We start from the raw sequence: 22,036 nt of genomic DNA on the forward strand, positions 1-22,036 counted from the left end.
CACTGACCAAACAAGTCCTCTGGAAAAGTGCAGCACACAGTGGTGCCTGGGAACACTGTCTTCTCCTTTTTTAAAGCTCTCCAGGTCTGAGAGCTGAATGCCTGGCCTCTGACCGTTACCCAAAGTGGTTGACACCTCCAGGGGACAAACACGCACAGGTCAAAATAATGAAGTATGGGGGGAAGACAGCTGACTCCAAAGAATTCCAAACTAGGTAATGCACATGTTTTGAAACAGACATTCTGTAACCAGTGTTACAGCAATGTAACCAGCAGACCAAGCATTTTTAAAAAGCATAAAAACATGCTTAAAGAGAGGAAGATAGAAGACTCATATTGCGGCAGTCAGCAGCCAGCTTCCCGATCATGTGAGGAGAACTTCTCTGCAGAAGGATCATGTGGACAGGGAGCCAAAAAGGGACATCTGAGGCCTGGAGGCCCTTGTTCTCAGACAGCGTGAGCTATTCCAGTGTATTTTCCAGTTAAATGAGCCCATAAGTCCCTTTCCACTTATGCCAATTTGAGGTGGGTTTCTGACCTAGCAAATGTAAAAGGTGGTGATAAAGCATTCCTGACCAGCAGAACAGCCCTTGGTTAGATTGGACCTGGGCTCTGACTGGATCTAATATCCCTATGTATCCTCAACCCCATGAAATTTGTTTAGCATTTCTAAAAGGAGTTTCTAAAGGAAACTCTATAGAACTTCAATTCTTCCATCTGAGACATTTTTTTTAGCTTTTATTTTAGTAAGTTTTTTAAGGCACTACCAACTCTAAAATCCAGAATATAAACATCTTGTAGCCTCAGTATGGCACAATGATTATGTGTTTTGTAGTCTGATAAGCCAAGGCCTAGCCAATTATTTCTGTGTGACCATGGATGAGTAATTTTACCTCTGAGTAAAATGAGAGTAATAACATCTATCTTGAAGTAATAATATCTATCTTGAAATGAGAGTAATAACGTCTACCTTGCTGTAAGGATTAAAAATAAAATGTAAGTTGCCTAGCTACTTTTATATCTATAGCCTAGCTATTATTATAATCATGATTATTCTAGATCTTACTTTCGGTAGGATAACTGCTTAACTACCTCCTATAAAATTGAGCACTCTGAACTATCCATGATGATCCTTTTAGGGAATTATTGTGGATCTCTTAAGAGAGAACTTCATTCAAGGCATATCTTTCCACATAAAAAACAAATAGCTCCAGACAACAGTAACAACAAAAGACTCGGTTTCTGAGATCCCAGAAAGCAGAATTCTTGCACCTGAGTCATTCGAGCTCAATGATGATCTCATGATCTTTAAACAAGATTATATTACTGAGAAAATACTTTTGATTCTCACCAAATCTGTATTTCCCAAGCTCGTTCTGTTAAATTTTCCTCATTCACTCGGGTCTATCTGTACGTTCTCCAAAGGTGGGGAGAGTATTTTGTGCGTTTTTGGTCTCCTGCAGCAAGTATGCACATCTTTCTAAGATCACAGCTGCCTGCTGTGGTTTGGGCTCTACACACGTAGACCGGCCACCTGCAATGCTATAGATATCATGGATGGGTGGGCTCCTGGGCTGTTCTCAAATGTTCTCTCATTTAAAACGAGCAAAACTCTGCCATACCAACAGTATAATTAAATAGATCCAAGCTGCAGGGATTGCAAACATTCAGTAAAGTCTGCCAACCCTTCTTGTATCTGAAATCAGGGCAACTTAACAGGTCGTGGTCTTGGAAAAGTCCTCAACAGCCTATACTCCAGCTATTGCTTTGTATTAGTGACCTGGCCCATAAGTAAAAAATAAGGAATTCTATGCATGTGTCTAAAATTGTAATAAAGTAAGGCATAACATGAAGTAACATATAATAGACATAATGATGCTATGTATTTTTTTTTTTTTTTAATTATTTTTTCCACATATGTATTATATTAGTATCTTTTTTGGTCTTCATGACAAGCCATGGGACAGAGAAGGCAGGTGTCACTGCACGCATTTTAGAGATGAGAAAGCTCAGTCTCAAAGAAACTGTCCATGTGCACGGTCAGGGAGGCATGTAGTTGAACTAGTCCTGAATCTAAATTTTTTTGGACAATAACAATAATGAAAGAGAAAGATGATGGTGGCTCTCATTCGCTAAGATCTTACCATCTGCTGAGTACTTTGCTCAGTATACACTTTATAATAATCAAGTGAAATAAGCATCATGTTCTCCACTTTGCAGATAGGAAAACAATGGCTCAGAGAGGTCAATAACTTATTCTGGGACTGACAAATGGTAAAGAGCAACGTCAAGATCTGAGTCTTTCTCTAACTCCAACAACTGTATTTTTTCAGTATGCACACTGCAGCCTCCTCTGATGAAGATCAGAGCTAATACATTTAAAATACATATACAGTAAAAAACATATTTGAATTAGAATGTCAAGTGACAGAGGTAACGTTAACTCTCTCCTACAACATAAACTCGAGACTCAAAGACTAGAAATGACAAAGAGAATATAGTTACCCCCTGTTCCTTGGAAAATGTATAGAAAATTCAATGTACCTAAAGTGCTACAGATTTGAAATTACCTTGGCATAAACACAGCTGTCTGACAGCCTCATGAATGGACAGTATTTATCGCACACAGGACACATGATGATATCTGTAGCTTGGCAGACTTCTTTACTGGAAAAGAGAACAGAAAAGGACTGCTTTTTAATGACATAAGAGCGTGTTTTCCCCTCCAATTTCACCAGAGTCCTTAACCACTAAATAAGACCCAGTAGATTATTGTCCTCACAATCTTCCTAGCCTTATCTCTTATTAAACAAGTGCTTGCACATTTTAATAATTTGATAAGCCTACTTATTTATGAGGTTGTTTCTTGGTTTTACATTTTAAAAAGTTACACTCTGAAAAATACATGAAGCATAACACTGGATGTTATACCCTAAATGAAACAAAAGTCATTCACAACACTGTAGAAATTTGAAGCAATTTCATTCTGAATTATAGGAACAACCAGGTACCTAAAAGTGCCTGCCTCAATCTCCATGTGCATGATAAGTGAAAACTAATAATGGAGGGATAAATAAAAATGTGATGTATTAGTTCTATGGGAAAACTACATCCTATTAACAACTCCACCACAGAGTAAAATATTTTTACAAGTGGGAAAATCAATCAATCACTTTTACTTTTGCAATCACTTTTAAAAGCTACTTTTATTATTTAAGATCATTGTCCAGCCTGGCAATAAAATCTCTATGAATACCTTAAACTATATTCTGGTGAGAGAGCTGAAATAATCCTCAACACTGAATCATTCTCAAGACCTCAACAAGTTGGTAAGATGTTTTTCTGGCTCAGGTTTAAAGGGTCCTTGTAAAAACATAGAATTCATAAAAAGGATTATTAGCCCACTATTTTGCAGGATTAGCAAAAAGAAAAAAAGGTAAAAGGTCATAAAGAGAGCAACTTTTAGCCAGTGAATGAAAGCAATTTTTTTTTTTTTTTTTTTTGTGGACACAGAGTGGCTTATATGTCCATAAATGTAAATTTTGCTTCCCTGGTAAGATTACAGCAGCATGGGCAATAAATGGAAGAGCTAGTAAATTGAGCCTTCTGAATTTTTCCCAGGAGTGACTGAGAATGAAGTTAGATGGAAGAGAAGTCCTACAATCTGGTAACATCCCGAAAGCACCACCACCCACCTCTACGTAGAAGCAAAGGCAGGCTTACCCAGAGCTCCCCGTACCTGACTTGGCAGTGATCCAGAGTAATGACTCCATACAAGAAGACAAACAATCCAATGAAGGCCGCTGGGAAGAGCATGCCAGTGTACCAGCCCAACCAGGCAAAATACAACCCAATCTTCTCTCCAAAGTACCGCCTGTTTAAGACACAGGAGCCTCACAAATCAAAGTGAAGTGTGTAGAGTTAGGCATTATAATACTTTGCTCAGTCACGTTACTTTGTAGTGGCCTTGCTGATAACACAGGCATCCAAGAGAATAGAGCACTTGACCAAACTAAGGCTCGGGCTTTAATTTCTTCTCCTATCATTATATATCAGAAATAGAATGAACCCTTCCATAAAAGAACATGATTCTATACAAGCTTGTTCTGAGAACACAGAATAAACCAGTGCCCATTCGGGAAGATACAACACTTATGACGACAGAACCAGGAGAATCTGAAGTGGTGGTGACAACACATCATCTCATCTTTGCTGTTTCTGAGTGTGTGCTTGTTTGTAACACATGTACTATCATTACATATATCTTTAAAAATAGGAAACAGTTATTACAAAAAATTGTAAACACCTCTTCCAATATTTTGTAGCTTTTTAAGATGTTTACAATGCTTGAATCACAAGCTATTAGAAAGAAAAGAACTCTACAGAGATTCAAAATGATTGATACTGAGAACAACTTTTCTAAGTGATGATTTTTCACAAGTTTCAACATCTACCTCAGTAAATATTTTTCTGAGACTAACTGGTCTGCCTAGTGCCTTGAAGTGTACAAAGTTAAGGAATTCTTTGCTTTTTCTTTCTCAAACACATTAATAATATAATTGATAATAAGTGTACAAAGTCAGGGAATTCTTTGCTTTTTCTTTCTCAAACACATTAATAATATAATTGACTTATGTTAGAATACAACCTGAGCTGTGCTTTCTGTGCCTCTCAAGTGCTAGATTTCATTAGTTAGAAGTGAATTACTTTTTAGTCTAATGTAAGAATATTCTAATATTTTTTCATTCTCATTCTAAATAAATGTTGCTGACCACCTATTTCCAAACCCTGGCTTCTGCTTTCCTCTTAGAATGTTCAATAATTCCCAAAAGCTCTGAAAGGTGGACTAAAGATTATTTATCCTATCTTCCACTGTGACCCAACAGAAACTTGCCACTCTCCGAAGACTTTTCCAACGTACATTCAAATAAACAGATATATTCTTTTATTCATCCAACAAATAAAAATATAAGTTTCATGTGACAAATATTGTGCTAGGAACTGAGGATACAAAATCAGCTTGGTCTCTGCTCTTGTGCAGCTCACAGGCTGACAGAGTAGACAGACATCAATCAATTAAAGAAATAAGTTTATAATTAGAACACTGGGAAAAGGGCTACAAAAGGAGAGGAACACAATTCCCCAAGTGTATCAACCAAGACCATGGGACCACCCTACATGGGGAAGACTTCTATGAGGAGGTGACTATTAACTAGGTAGACGGGGACAGGATCAAGTGTTTCCAGCAGAGGAACCGTAAGTATAAAAGACTCTGTGGCAGAAGGGCAGAAGGGACCAGGTGCCCAGTGCACCGATAACAAGAGATGGGCTGATGAGGCAGGCGGAGGCTGGGCCTTGGTGAATCTTATAAACCACGCTAAATGCATTGATCCTTGTCTTGAGAGAATGGAAAAATCACAAGAGAGTTTTAACATTCAAAGGACATAATCAGATTTAATTCAAAAAAATTATTCTATTTTTTTTATTATATTCTGTTAGTCACCATACAGTACATCATTAGTTTTTTTTTTTTGTGTGTGTGACAACAGAAAATGAAGTTTATATTTTAACCTTGCACATCAAAAATCTAAACCAGCATCTAGCTCCTGTTCTGTTGAGATAATTAGTTTTTGATGTAGTGATCCTAATTCATGGTTTGCATATAACACTCAGTGCTCCATGCAATACACACCCTCATTAACACCCGTCACTGGGCTAACCCATCCACCCACTTCCTCCCCTCTAAAATGCAGTTTGTTTCTCAGGGTCCATAGTCTCTCATGGTTTGTCTCCACCTCTGATTTCCCCTCCTTCATTTTTCCCTTCCTTCTCCAAATGTCTTCCATGCTATTCCTTATGTTCCACAAATAAGTGAAACCATATGATAATTGACTTTCTCTGCTTGACTTACTTCACTTAGCATAATCTCCTACAGTCCATCCATGTTTTTGCAAAAGCTGGGTATTCATCCTTTCTGATGACTGTGTAATATCTCATTGTATATAAGGATCACATATTCTTTATCCATTCATCTGTTGAAAGGCATCTCAGCTCTTTCCACAGGTTGAATGTTGTGGACATTGCTGCTATGAACATTAGGGTGCATATGGCCCTTCTTTTCACTACATCTGTATCTTTGGGGTAAATTCCCAGTAGCGCAATTGGTGGATCAGAGTAGTTCTAATTTTAATTTTCTGAGGAACCTCCACACTGTTTTCCAAAGTGGCTGTACCAACTTGCCCTCCCACCAACAGTGTATGAGTATTCTCCTTTCTCTGCAGCCTCTCCAACATTTATGTTTCTTGCCTTGTCAATTTCATCATTCTAATTGGTGTAAGGTGATATCTCAATATGGTTTTGATTTGAATTTCACTGATACTAAAAAGATCACTCTATTTGGAGGGTAGAGAATGGATTGGAAGGGACCAGAGTAGAAAAAGGGAGACCAATTATGGGACAACAGCCATCATCCAGGTTATTAGGTGAAGGAGGCTGTATGGTTGAGGAGGTTCTGGGGTGTGGCCTGAATTAAAAGACATGGAGGAAGCAAAATCTATAGGACGAGAGCTATTCAAGAGTTGATATTTCCTAGATACTCCACTGCATTGTTCTATTGGAAAATTGCTTATGTTTTTCATCTTCCTTCCTTTGTCCTATACAAATCTTACTCTCTTCCAGGCTCAGCTCTACAGAACCTTCCACAGAAGTGCCAACCCATATCTATCCTTTCCATTTTTCCAAATTTTTATAAAACTAATCACCTTCATCACACATTTTATCTAATTGTACATAGCCTTGTATGGCTTTCTAGTTGTTTCAAGTATGCAGAGCCTGTTTTACTGAAGGAAACTGAGTTTCTCAGATATGTGGCTCCATTTGTCTTTGTCAAGATTAAGGAAAGTTGGTTGAGTTTCTCATGATCCCATCCTGGGATCTCCCACATAGTCTTTGCTCAAGCCTTATCTGTCTGCATCATCGCTCTCAAAAACTCTTACAATGGGTAGTAAAAAAAAAAAAAAAAAAAAGATTATTTAGCATCATACTAAAAACACAATGGGTAGTTAATTAATGCTCATTAATTAATATTCATAAAGTCTTAATCAAAACACTGTCAAGGAGGGTGGATATTTTGCCTGCAGTAATCTTCTATAATTTTTGATCAGTATAATCCTGTAATATTGGGACTGAGGCTGGGAAGTGCACTTACTTTTATTTATTTTTTTCTTCCTCCACTGTTTTAGCATGCATTGAGACTGGTCAAAAGAAAAAAATCTCATCTCACGAAATATTTTCCACTCACCCAGATTATCTGGATTATTTGTTACTAATACAAAGGAAAGTACACAATTCATCAATGGCTCTGGGTCAGTAGGAATAAATACTTAGTAACTAGGACTCTGGCAGGAAGAATGACTACCCAGGGAGATAAAATGTAAAGTGAGTTGTTGTATTATTTCATTTTCCTCTGGGCTCATTTTTTTAGGGGCACTAGGGAAAGAAAGCCGAATCCATCTAGTCTAGGAAATGAGACATGATTTTCTTTTTTATAAGGAATCCATGAAGTATGGATTGTTGCCACCCAATCTTAAAAACCAGTCTCTAAATAAGCAACGAGATGTTGGAGTATAATGCTGCCATGGCAGAAATTTGGACATAAATAGTTAAAAAAACATACATTTCCACTGTACAATTATCATCAGCTAAAAGCTGATATACAAATTTGACTTGCAGAATTAAAATAATCTTTAAAGGTTATTAGTTGAAAATTATAATAAGTCTGAAATTTATTAGAGTGATAGAACTCCATTTTTCCTACTTACATAGATAGTAACTAATAGTCCATTTTTCACTAATATATGTAAGCACATAACATTTCTGCAATTGTTATAGATAATTTGTCAGTAACAGTCACATGGATGACCTGCTCCATATAAAATCCTGTGGGAGGCCCAACTGATCTCACAGGCCCTTTCCTGAGACCTTTCTGGAAGAAGCACTATCCTCATCAGAGTGAGATCTAATTTACCAAGAATGACCAATGTCCTCTTATGAGTTCCCTTCTTGAGATGAAGCTAGATTTGCGTAAAAGCTCTGTGACTCAGAATTTTTCCTTGTCCCAGCTGACAGCCTGTCCAAACCATTCTGTGCAAGTTTTACATTTGCAATTGGTTAAGAACTCACCTTACAAGATCCAAAGGCTGGTATTTATACCACACACCCCAGGAGGCCCAGCACTCATAGAGCAGATGTCTATGGTTTTCCGCTCCATGGGTTCTAATGGAGTTTTTACTTCTGTAACTTCCCTGGGATAAAAAAAAAAAAAAAAAAAAAAAAAAACACTTTCGTGAGGTAATATCCAAAAAAGCCATAAGGAAAAGCTGATAGTAACACTAGTCTTTTATGGAAGGAGTAGTGGTAGGGGTGATATAAGAAAGAAATGGATCCATACTATTAAAAGGAAAACAGTTATTGTGGACATAATCTTGTTGATGGTGGTATGTAGTAAAAAGTACATGCTTGCTAGGAATCAGGCAGGTTTGAGCTGAGTTCAAATTTAGTTCCACTACTTTTAGGTAGGAGACCTTAAGCTCTCTGAGTCTTAGATTTCTAGTTCATTATGGAACTAATCATTTCTGCCTCATTAGGTTTCTTTCATGGTTTGAGTGAATAAAGTGTCTTGCCTAGAGGCCATGCCCAAAACTTAGCTCTCTTTTCCATTTGTCTCAAGACAGGGCAGTTGGTAAACAGTCACAGCTGTATCTCTACATTATCCATACAAAACCCCTAAAATATAAAAAGATGGATGTAACCAGGGGCACCTGGGTGGCTCAGTGGGTTAAAGCCTCTGCCTTCGGCTCGGGTCATGATCCCAGGGTCCTGGGATCGAGCCCCGCATCGGGCTCTCTGCTCATCGGAGAGCCTGCTTTCTCCTCTCTCTCTCCGCCTGCCTCTTGCCTACTTGTGATCTCTGTCTGTCAGATAAATAAATAAAATCTTAAAAAAAAAAAAAAGATGGGTGTAACCTTAAAATTACAACAGTTCAAATCTAATTCAGCCACCTCATGGGACAAATGAGAAGACCAAGGGCCAGACAGGTACAGGTTTTTCTGAGTTCAGTTAGTGGTGATGTTAGCTTCATAAACAGAAAAAGTACTTTCTGGAAGTGGACTACTTATTGACACTAACGTGAGAAGGTCTTGCTTAGTGGAAAGTGAATGAGGCTGAGAGACAAGAAACTCAGGTTCTAGCCTCAGCTCAACAAACAACTCCCACCATAACTAGAGGGGGCAACTTTTCTCTAAAACTCTATTTAAATTTGTAACATGAAACAAGGGCAACAATATCTGCCCTTCTTGCTTTTCTGCTTTTGAAGGTCATTAGGATGTTAAATAATACAATTATGTTAAACTGAGAGTAAAGATTCAGAAGTGATTATGTTACTATTGCTGGTATTACTAATTTGGAAGGTCTCTTCTTATAGAATACAGGGCTTTACTGAGATGTGCAAGCCAAAGAGAAGAGGCCTTGAATTACTCTATGTGGTTACAGAGCTGCATCTTCTCAGACATCCTCACACCTGCCACCTACTCACCTGCACAGATATTTCTGCACACCTACCATTGCTCAGACCCTGCCCTCACTACGGGCAAGGGCCCAGCTGTGGGGGGGTGATGCAGTTGTCACTGAAACCTTTTTTTGCCAGTCCAATGAATAACTACAGGAAGCCACATGATGTTTGTGTGTGTGTATGTGGGGGTGAGAATCTGTCTTGAAATTTCAGAATCACCTGTGTGTGTCTTTAGAAAACCTTTGGGTGAAACAAGATTTGCTTTTGTCACATGAAAATGAAAATTTTCACATGACAAATTTCATATGACAAAAAAGCAAATGAAAATTTGCTTTTGTCATTCCAAAAATATTTTATGGAAGTCTGTGAGTAAGTTGTGAGGCCAAAGCTTTTCATTTTCTTAATGAACAAGATTTATAAAATTCCCCATTGTCTTTGCATCCTTGTGGTGTTTAAAACAACAGGAACAGCACTGTAAGCCAAATAAAAGGCATGTTTTGGAAAGACTTGCCATTTCCAAATTGTTGGAACTGTTCTGCAAAGTTTACTGGCAAACTGTTAACATTGCTTCCAGGAGAAGACTTCTGGAAATAACTCCTAGGAGGTCCAGGCTCACTAGTTTGTGAGGCCCTACAGGGAATGGGCAAGGATAATTATCTCTGTGCTCTCTTTGTCACACAATGACTGGTACAAAGTAGGGGTTCAACACCATGAAGATGACAACAAACTCTCACCAATGGCAAGGATTATATCCCCAAAAACCTATGTGTACAAGAGAATTCTGGGTTAAATAACCCAAGATTAAAGGGGGAAAGTAAGGTTACGGATAACCAGAGTTATATTTCTAAAGTCCTTATATATGACAAAACCCATGTAGCAAATAAAGAGAATATCAAAATTTATATGTCTTAAATGAGAAATAATAGATACAATATTATTCATTTCCATTCACCACCCTTTGATTACCAGAGGCTTTTCAAGATGACTCCCTCCTACTCTCTAAGGAATAGCTATAAACTTCTTTGTTACAGAGACTATGTTTCAGGAACATTTTCCCCACAGGTCTGGTGCCTCATGCAAATTTTCAATGCTTCTTTATTTTACGACTTGGAGTCCCTCATTGATTCCTCTGAATTTATGCTGAGTGACTCTTGATTCAAGTACTCTTACAATTACATAAAAAATATATATTGAAATAAACTTATGCTGGGGGAGAGATATCACAATTCAAGTAGGCCCTCCCTAATTACCCATTGAAAAAATTCAATTCATTCTGAACAAATGTCATATCAACAAACTCAATTAATGACTATTCCCAGAAGCTGATTTAATAACAAGAAATTGACGGAGGAAACGCAGGACAATACCTCATGCAGAGGAAATGCAGCTTCATAGGAGCCATTGGTAAGCAAACGATTCAGACCTAGAACAACAAAAAAAATTCACTTTGAATTAATACTGAGTTTGAGTTCTCACAACATTCATGACTAATATAAGAGTGATACTTTTGGAGAAAACAATCTAAGCTTTCAAATGTGATTCAAACCGAGCTGGGGACTCCAACAGTTTAGAAAGTTTTTCTATCTGCTAGGAAATCGGAATCAAGGGCTGGGAAACTGGATTTTCAAATAGAAACAAAACAGTGAAGCATACTCAGTACAGTGTCTGGCACAAAGATGGGAATATACTGAGAAAGTGGATGAATTTATCATACCCCCCCAAAAAAGGTTTTCTACCAGTTCTTTTTATATTTTTATTCAGAAGTTTAATGTGGATAAATCTAGCCCTTCCGTAGTGGACTAGCGGTGTGATTTTGAAAAAGTCTTCTTGTCCTCAGGCCTCAATTTTCTCATGCATAAAAGGGGGGAGGGGTGCTGGGATTATGACTTTTTTTTTTTTTTTTAGAGAGAGAGAGCACAAGCATACAAGGGAAAGGAGGGGCAGAGGGAGACAGAGAGAGAGAGAGACTCTCATGCACGCTGCAAGCTGGACATGGAGCCTGATGCAGGGATCGACCTCACGACCTTGACCTTGACTTGAAATTTTAAAAGATCATGACCTGAGCTGAAATCCAGAGTTGGACACTTAACTGACTGAGCCACCAAGGTGCCCTGGATATGTGGATTTTTTTTAAATAGCTTTATTGAGGCATAACTGACATATCATAAATGGCACAGATTTAAAACACACAATTTGAGATTTGACTTATATATGCATACCTGAAACCATCAGCATAGTCAAGATAGTAAGCGTATCCATACCCCAAAGTTTTTTCATGCCACTTCATAACTGCACTCCTCCCTAGGCCATCTCTGAGGTAAACACTGATCTTTTTTCTGTCATTATCAGTTTGCATTTTCTAGAGTTTTATATAAATGGAATTATACAACATTACTCCTTTTTATCCAAATTCGTTCACTTAAGATAATTATTTTGAGATTCCTCCATGTAGTAACTCTTTTTTTTTTTTTTTTTACTGCTGAGTATACCATCATATGGATCTCTAACTGTTTATGTATTCCTCTTGATATTTGTTTCCAGTCCTGAAACATTACAAATAATGTTACTGTGAGCATTTATGTAAAAGTCCTTGTATAGATATCTGGTTTTAGCTCTCTGAGGAAAATACTGAGAAATGGAATAACTAGATCATATGGTGGGTATATATTTAACATTACTTGCCGTCTGTATATATTCTCTTCTGAAATATCTGTTAAAATCTTATGTCCATTAATTGTTTTATTTAGTTATGGCTATTTTTTATATATTCTAGATGTCTTTCATTAGATATATGCTTTGAATTTTTTTTTCCTCATAGTATGTGGACTCTCTCTTCATTCTTTCAAAAATATATTTCAAAAATCAAAAGCTTTAATTTTGATGAAGTCCAGTTTATCCAATTTTTTCTTTTATGAATTGTTTTCAAGAAATTCCAAACTAACCTAAGGCCATGAAAATTTTCTTTGGGGGTTTTTATAATTTTAGGTTTTATACTTATTTTTTGAATTCTTAAAAGATACTATTTATTTATTTATTTATTTATTTATTTGAGAGAGACAGCACAATTGGGGGAAAGGGACAGGGGAGAAGCTGGTTCTCTGCTGAGCAGAGAGCCCAATGCAGAGAGCCCAATGTGAGGCTCGATCCCAGAACCCTAGGATTATGACCTGAACCAAAGGGAGATGCTTAACTGACTGAACCAACCAGGGGCCCCTAGGTTTTATATTTGGATCTATGATCTATTTAAGTCAACTTTTATATATGGGTTCATTTTTTTTTTTTTTTTTGCATATGGGTACGAAATGTTCCAGCACCATTTTTTGAAAAGAGAATCCTCTGTCTACTGACTCTTTAAGCATTTGTCAAAATCAATTGTCCACAGGTGTGAGGATTGACTTATAGATTCTCTATTCTGTTCCACAGATCTATTTGTCTATATTTACCTCAACACCGCACTCTTTTGATTACTTTGGATCTATAATAATTCTTGAAATCAAGTAATGTTAGCCCTCCATTTGTGCTTTTTGTCTTTTCAGAATTATTTTGGCTATTCTAGGTTATAAATTTTTTAATCAGCTTGTCAATTACCATAGACACATACACATGCACAACCTTGGGAGTCTGAGATTGCAAATTTAATCTATAGATTAAATTGGGTAGAATTGACAATATTGAGTCTTTTGATCTATGAACAGATTGTATCAAGATATATTTATTAAAATATTAAATACCTCTCACAAATGTTCTGCAGTTTTCAGTGTATACACCTTACATACCTTTTTAAAAGATTTAAAAGATCTTTTAAAAATTTTAAAAGATTTTATTTGGGAGAAAGAGATGGGGAGAGGCAGAAGGAGAGGGAGAGAGAGTCTCAAACAGACTGCAGTGAACACAGTCACAAATATAGGGCTCAGCTTCAGGACCTTGAGGACCTTGACCCAAGCTGTAACCAAGAGTCAGATGCTCAAGGCACCTAGGTGGCTCAGTGGGTTAAAGTCTCTGCTTTCAGCTCAGGTCATGCTCGGGGTCCTGGGATCGAGCCCCGCATGGAGCTCTTTGCTCGGCAGGGAGCCTGCTTCCCCCTTGCCCTGCCTACTTGTGATCTCTGTCTGTCAAATAAATAAATAAAATCTTTAAAACAACAACAACAACAACAAAAAGGGTCAGATGCTCAACTAACTGTGCTGTCCAGACACCCCTTACATATCTCTTGTCAGATAAGTATTCCATTTTTTGGATATTATTATAAATGGTATGGTCTTTAAAATTTTAATTCCTTAGTGTTAGTTGCTAGTTTATAGAACTACAATTGAGTTTTGTATTTGTTTTGTTTCTTGCAACATAGCTTTACTCATTCTACTAGTGTTTTTGTATATCCTGTTGGAGCTTCTATACAGATGATCATGTCATCTGAGACTAAATACAGTTTTACTTCTTTTTTCGGTTTGGATGCTTATTATTTTTCCTGTCTTACTGCATTTTGGATAGTGAAATGATGAATATAATAGAAGAAATACTTGTTCTGTTCCTTATCTTCAGGGGAGGCTTTGGTTTTTACCATCAAGTACAATGTTAACTCTAAGTATTTTATAGATGTACTTTACTAAGGTTGAGGAAGTTCCTTTCTTTTCATAGTCTGCTGAGTTTTTATCACAAACAAATGCAGAATTTTGCCAAATGTTTTTTCTGTATCTGTGGAGATGACCATATTATTTTCCTTTTTCACTTTGCCAAAGTTGTGTTACGTTGATTAATTTTCAAACACTAAGCCAACCTTGCAGACCTAGATAAGCCCTACGTGATCATGATGGATTATCCTTTTTACATATTGTTGTGTTTTATTGACTGAATTTTGTTTACAATGTTAGCCTCCATATTCATTGAAGTATATTGATTTGCAGTTTTCTAGTACAGTCTTTCCCTGGTTTAGGTACCTGAGTAAAACGGCTCTCATATTCTCCACACTTCAATTTTGTGAAAGAGTTTTGTAAAACTGGTATTATTTCTTTCTTGAATGTCTGATGGAATTTACCAGTAAGATAATCTGGGCCTGCAGAGGTATTTCTGTGAGAAGATTTTCAAGTACAAATTCAATTCCTTTAATCCATATGGATCTAATTAGGTTCTTTCTTCTTATTTTTCATGCTTATATATATAAGCTTATTTTTTTAAGTTTTTATTTAACCCCCAGTTAACATACAGGGCTATATTTTAGGTATATAATGTAATGATTCAACACTTCCATATATCACCCAGTGCTCATCATAGTGCACTCCACTCTCTTCTTTCTGATAAGCCTGGTTGGAAATTTGTATTTGTTTTCTGTCACTGTAATAAATCACGAGAAATGCAGTAGCTAAAAACAATAGCCATTTATTATCTCACAGTTTCTTTTGTTCAGAAGTCTGGGCATGTTTTACCTACGTTTTCTGTTTTGGGTCTCACAAAACCAAAGCGAAGGTTTGGCCTAGACTGCATTCTTACCTGGGGATTCAACTAGGAAAGGATCCACTGATTATTGATAGAATTAATTTCCTTGCAGTTGCTATATTCACAATTTGCTTCTTCAAAACCAGCAACAGAGAGAAGGAGTCCCTGTTGCCGCAAGTTTCTGAGCTGGGGACAGGCCTACACACTCTTAAAGGGCTTACCTGATTAGGTCGGGACCATCCAGGATGATCTTCCCTTTGATTAAGTTGATGTCAAACTGGTTAAGAACTCTTTCACATCTGGAAGATCTGAACTTTTCCATATAGTGTAACATAATCCACAGGAGTGACACCATTAGCTTTGCAATGTTCTGTTGGCTAAATGTAAGCTACAGTTTCTACCTACACTTAAGGGAAAGGAATTACACTGGGCATGACTCACTGGTAAGTCACCTTGGGTATGGTCACAAGTTTATAATTTTTTTCAAAGGAACAGCTTTTGGTCTGTATTATTTTTTTTTCTGTATTATTTTTTCTGTTTTCTACTTCATTGATTTCTTCTCTTTTATTATTCCTTTTCATCTACCTACTTTAATTTCTTTTTCTTGTTTAGGTGGAAGTGGTGGTAATTAATTTGGATTTTTCTTTTTATATATAGGCACATAGCACTATAAATTAGTCCCTAAATACTGCAAATTTTGATATTTAATTTTCATTTTCATTGAGAACAACATGCTGATTTTTCTTTTGACTTCTTCTTTCACTGATGAGTTATTTAAAAGCTATTAGTTTTAAATATCTGTAATATTCCTAGAGATCACCTTCATATTAACATTGAATTTAATTCTTCTGTGGTCAAAAATACTCTGTACGATTTGAATCCCTTTAGATCTACTAAGTCTTATTTTATGTCCCCAAGTATGGCCTATCTTGGTTATGTTCTATATGCATTTGAAAAAAAAAAAAAAGGTATTCTGCTGTTTTGGGGAGTGATCTAAAAGATCAGTTATGTTCACTGATAATATTGTTCAGGTTTTCTAACCCCTACAGATTTTCTATTTATTCTATTAATTACTGACAAGGAAGTATTTAAATATCCAACTATAATTGTGGAGTTGTCTATTTCTCTTTGCAGTTCTGTCAGGTTTTGCTTCATGTAGTTTGAAACTCCAGGCTTGTGGGATTGTTCTATCCTCCTGATAAATTCCCTGAATTTACTTTTATCCCTGATAATATTCTTTGCTCTGAAATCTATTATGTCTGATATCAATATAGCTACTTCAGCTTTATTTTGATTAAGCATGTCTTTGAACCTTTTACTTTTAATCCATTTGCATCTTTAAAGTTTCTTGTAGGCAGCAAAGAATTTAGGCATCGATTTTTTACTCCATGTATTAACTTCTCAATTTTGGATAAGGATCTTTAGAACATTTATGTTTAATGCTCTGTGAACTATAAGGTGTTCCTATTTCACTGGAAATCCTTTGGGGGCTGTTCTTTCACTGCCTTTGGGTAGTTTCCTAATACATAGGCAATAATTAGTACTCTGCTAAATACTTAAAGGGGTCTGATGATCTTCAGGGTTCTCTCTTGGCAAAACTTTCTACTTTTCATTGCTTTGTTCTGTGAACTCAAACTGGATTGGTTTCTTTGGACTCTTAGCAACAACTTCTCAATTCAAGGAATCTACTGGGTTCTGCCTGGGTTCTCCCTCCTTGGGCTGCCATCTAGAAACTATGTCAAAGTAGTTAAGCTGATGTAATCATAGCACTCGCCTCATTTGTTTTCTGTCTCCCAGCGATCTCTATTCTTGACTGCCCAACATTCGGTGTCTTGAAAAGCATAGTCTCCTGCAGTTTTTTTTTTTTCTTTCTTTCTTTCTGTTTTTTCTTTGATTATCTCAGGTGGGAGAGTAAATCTTGTGCCTATTTCTCTGTCTTGGCCAAAAGTGGAAATCGAATGTGTTGGTCTTTAAAGTGTCTTTCAAATCAAGAATTATGCTGCTTCCTAAAATGTACCTCAAAGACAATGACTAGCAGGATGTCTCTCAAGTGCCTAATAGAGGAATGCTCCCTATGCTTTAGACCCTGATTAGAGTCCAGAGGCTTAACCTCACTGGGAAATGGACCATGCATTGATTTACTTTTTATTGATGCAGGGTCAATCATTGTTTAGGTATTTTTAATCACAGTAATACAGTAATGTGTATTAAGATGATTGATATTAATAATAAATGTCTAAGAAAAACATTGGAAATGCAAATACTTATACAGCTTTTGTATTCTGTCTAGCATGCAGAAGGCCCTTGATAAATACCATTGTAATGAATGAATAAATGATTATGTGGCAAGGTCTCATAGCCTGGAGTTTCTATTGAGAAATATACATAACTTGTCAATAAACTTTAAAACATCTCAGATATTAGAAAGAAACAGAATTCACAGGAACCTAATAAGAGACTCTGATGGTGACCCCAGTAAGTTTATCATAATTTATGAAAGTCCTGCAAAGTGAGAAAGTAAATATTTGAAGTCTACCACTTCACGAAACTTCCCCCTTGAGTACCAATTTTGAAAATACTAGTCAATCTAAAAATTTATTTTATGCACTTATATTATTAAATAAATCTACATTGATCTATTAATTGCTCTATTTTGAAAGTGGATTTCAACAGGTTTGATTTTCACAGTTGTAATGGATTCAGAGTGAATCCAGAAAACTTACATAGTGGTAGTATATACTCCAGCAAAATGTCCTTACAAGTCACATTTACAAATCAGTATTTCGGTGTTCTCTCTAAAAAATGTTGGTTTTGTGGAAGATGTCACTTTCAGAAAGAGTTTCAGGTAGGAAATAACATTAGATAAATACTATTCTATCAACAAATTAAATTTTCTTCTAAAATTTTATTTCTTTTATTTATGAAACCAAAGATGACTATGAAACATCAGGTAAACCAAGCATTTGTGGTTTTTACTCCATATTTTTTTAGTGTAATGCCTTACCCTAAGTTAGTAATTTACTCTGTAATTGGCCATTTCTAATTAGATACTACTCCAGATCATCATTACCAATTTTCAAAGCACTGAAGTGATGAATAGATAACAAAGATACATTCTCTCTCTCTCTCTCTATGATGACTAGGCAACTTATTTACAATGAAGGAGCTTATTGTCCAACTAGTGATTTTTAGCTGCAGATTCTCAACACACTAGTGTGTTATAATAAATTGTGAGGTGTGCTACAAACTATAGCATCAATATTAGTGAAGGCACTTTTTCTTTTTCCACCCACCCCAAAATGGTAATGCTTTGTGATGTGGTTAGTCTCTGGAAAACCCCTGTTCAACTAAGAAACTCCATCCCTACATAATCAAAGTCCTGCAATAATACTCCTGTTTAAATTCTTTTATTTTTAAATTTTTTAATTTCTTTTCAGCATAACAGTATTCATTGTTTTTGCACCACACCAAGTGCTCCATGCAATCCGTGCCCTCTCCAACACCCACCACCTGGTTCCCCCAACCTCCCACCCCCACCCCTTCAAAACCTTCAGATTGTTTTTCAGAGTCCATAGTCTCTCATGGTTCATCTCCCCTTTCAATTTCCCTCAACTCCCTTCTTTCCATCTCCCCTTGTCTTCCATGCTATTTGTTATGCTCCACAAATAAGTGAAACCATATGATAATTGACTCTCTGCTTGACTTATTTCACTCAGCATAATCTCTTCCAGTCCCATCCATGTTGATACAAAAGTTGGGTATTCATCCTTTCTGATGGAGGCATAATACTCCATAGTGTATATGGACCACATCTTCCTTATCCATTCATCTGTTGAAGGCCATCTTGGTTCTTTCCATAGTTTGGTGACCGTGGCCATTGCCTCTATAAACATTGGGGTATGGATAGCCCTTCTTTTCACTACATCTCTATCTCTGGGGTAAATACCCAGGAGTGCAATGGCAGGATCATTAGGAAGCTCTATTTTTAATTTCTTGAAGAATCTCCACACTGTTTTCCAAAGTGGCTGCACCAACTTGCATTCCCACCAACAGTGGAAGAGGGTTCCCCTTTCTCCACATCCTCTCCAACACATGTTGTTTCCTGTATTGCTAATTTTGGCCATTCTAACTAGTGTAAGGTGGTACCTCAATGTGGTTTTAATTTGAATCTCCCTGATGGCTAGTGATGATGAACATTTTTTCATGTGTCTGACAGCCATTTGTATGTCTTCATTGGAGGTGTCTGTTCATATCTTCTGCCCATTTTTTGATATGATTGTCTGTTTTGTGTGTGTTGAGTTTGAGGAGTTCTTTATAGATCATGGATATCAACCTTTTGTCTGTACTGTCATTTGCAAATATCTTCTCCCATTCCGTGCGTTGTCTCTTTATTTTGTTGACTGTTTCCTTTGCTGTGCAGAAGCTTTTGATTTTGATGAAGTCCCAAAAGTTCATTTTCACTTTTGTTTTTTAATAAATGTGCATTTTATAAAATAATTGAGAATAGCTACTGCCATAATCATTTCACTTCCACTCATTTTTTTTTAGCATTTTCATGATATAATGTTAACTGGAAAAGGTATGTTGAAATTTTGTGTAGTATACTCTAAGTCTGTTAAAATTACATGGGCAAATGGGGGATAAATGTGAAAAAAGTAATTAAAGTAATATTAAATTATTTAATACATCAAAGCTTAACAGTAGTTCTCTTTAAGGATAGAATTTTCATAATGACATGAAAAATAAAGAATTCAAGATAATAAGAGTTATTTATGATTATCTATCAAATAAACTCTAAAAGTAATTGCCATAGGGATTCACTGGAAGAGGGCAGAATTCCTTCAAGCTGGAATGGTCATGGAGGATTTTATGGAGAGGATGGGTCTCAAAGATGGGTGACTGATGCAGAGAATATGAAGATACATCAATCTACAACTCCATTGATATTAAGAAGGATCTAAATCAGGTCTCATTTTACCATACCACCTACATAAACTCTCACTGAACATATTATTTCAGGTGTATCCATATTTGGACTAGATAGCTATCATTTTCTCTCTATTATATTTTAATTTATGCAGCTTGGGATCAAAGTAGTTTTGGCAGCTTCACATATGAGTGACTCACACTGAGCTTGCATTCAACTAAGCCTCTCAAGTCTGCTCCTCTCCTGATGTTGTTGAGCAACATTTCTCCCACACTGTACCAGGGTAGTTGTTTTGCCGAATTCGAGTGTAGGACTTTACATTTACAAACTATTAAATGTCATCTTGTTGAATTTGGCTCAGATTTCCAGATCACTGAGATCTTTTATGCTCCTGACTCCAGTGACAAACATATTTAATGCATTCTTTCAAAGTCCACCCTACCTGAAAGCTTGATGGGCAGGCTGTTTAGGCCAAGTACCAGTTATCAATATATTTGTCCCTTTGATCCAAGTACACTTTCATTGTCTTCTTTGCAAGAATGGAGCTAGACCTTGCAAATATTTATCCTTTACCAGTTTGTACAATGTTAAGATTTGTCAGCAGAAGGCACTGGAAAGACCCTTCAGGAAAAGTATGTCTTCCTGGTACCAATATGTTCCCCTCAGCATGCTTCTACAACACATGACTTCTATGGAATCAATTTCCTACAGGGCATGGTGGTCAGTAGCACATGGGACCTTTCCAAGGGCAGATGTCTCCTTGAACAGCTTCACAGAGCAATGTTGTTGGTGCAACTCCTTCCAATGAATGGGTTCCCTGGAATCTACGGCCCTCTAGTCAGTTCCCCTCACTACCCTCAGAAAACTTGGCTATGCCAACTACTAAACCACAGCTATACTATTTCCAACAGAATATAGGTCTCAGCTTTGTGAGGAGAGTCTTGCTAGAAGTGGTAGCTGCCCCTAATATCTGCTATTTCTTTATTCCCTAGAGTTCTCCTTAACCTCTACTAGCCAATTCCTGATTACTCCAATCCTCTCCCATAGTTTTTATATTACTATAAATAATATTTAATAATATATTTATATTAAACTCTCTCTGTAAAAATTATGAATGCTTTTTGTCTCCTGACTAGGTCATTATTAAAACTATTGATAAAAGTCTCATTTGGACAGAGATAAGGACAAAGCCACCTGAATTCTCATGATATATGATAATTTGTTTAATAACAGTGATAATTGGGAGGAGGAGCAAGATGGTGGAGGAGTAGGGGACCTAAATATCATCAGGTCTCCTGATGATATCCAGGAGTTCAGCTAGATAGTTATCAAACCATTCCAAACACTTACAAACTCAAAAGGAGATAGAAAAGAAGAAGAGCAGCAATTCTAGGAACAGAACATAGACCGCTTTCTAGAAGGTAGAACATGCACAGAAGTGAATCTGAAGCAATGGGAAGATAGACCATGATGGGAGGGGCCATCTCCCAGCAAGTGAGAGAGCAGCAGAGCACAAAAATCAGAACCTTTAGAAGTTTACTCTACTGAGGGATGTCACTCCAAAGGCTAAGTGGAGGTTAGAGCCCTTGCAGGGAACCACACTGTGGTCCCAGTGTGGTCTCAGGACCTGAGGGGTCACAGAAAGACCAGGGGTGCCTGAGTGTGGCAGAGCTCCCAGGTACTAGAGTGGGGAAGCCAGTTACAGAGACAGAGCTGAGATGGAAGCTCGCAGCTCGGGATTACCTTAAAACATGATCCCAGGCACAGGTGGCCCACTGCTCTTTGAGCAGGGACCCCACAAGTGGCAGATCCAGAGAGACCCTGTCCTTCCTCCTCCAGAAGGAGAAGCGCAGAAGTGAGCTACAGGAATCTGTTAGGTTTGGAGACTCCAAAGAGGTCCATGCACCAGAGATAGAAATGCTTGGTCACAGACTGGGTGAGCTCAGAGACAGCCAGAGACCAGGGAGATGGGAAGAATTGACTGCTTTTCTCTGAGGGTGTGCTAAGGAGTGGGGCCCTGAGTCAGCTCCTACAGGGTCAGAGATTGGGGGGCTACGATTTTCATTCCCATCCTCCAAAGCTGTACTGAAAGCATTCAGGGAACAAAAGCTA

The 22,036-nt window shown here is 37.2% G+C and overlaps 1 protein-coding gene across 3 annotated transcripts in view; it reads right to left on the bottom strand.

Annotated features, from left to right (window-relative positions):
* The window catches only part of ANO4 (anoctamin 4), a 457,427-nt gene that overhangs the window by 85,150 nt on the left and 350,241 nt on the right, over positions 1–22,036 (bottom strand). For all 3 annotated transcript variants that reach the window (XM_045084796.1, XM_004742962.3, XM_004742961.2), the window contains 4 exons: positions 10,935–10,990; positions 8,181–8,302; positions 3,739–3,873; positions 2,570–2,666 (listed from right to left, as the gene is read on the bottom strand). In XM_045084796.1, the coding sequence (XP_044940731.1) occupies positions 2,570–2,666; positions 3,739–3,873; positions 8,181–8,302; positions 10,935–10,990 (410 nt within the window). The remainder of the gene's footprint in view (positions 1–2,569; positions 2,667–3,738; positions 3,874–8,180; positions 8,303–10,934; positions 10,991–22,036) is intronic.

Source organism: Mustela putorius, unplaced genomic scaffold (assembly GCF_011764305.1).
Source record: "Mustela putorius furo isolate JIRA1106 unplaced genomic scaffold, ASM1176430v1.1 tig00000788_pilon_pilon_pilon, whole genome shotgun sequence".
Lineage (NCBI taxonomy): Eukaryota > Metazoa > Chordata > Mammalia > Carnivora > Mustelidae > Mustela > Mustela putorius.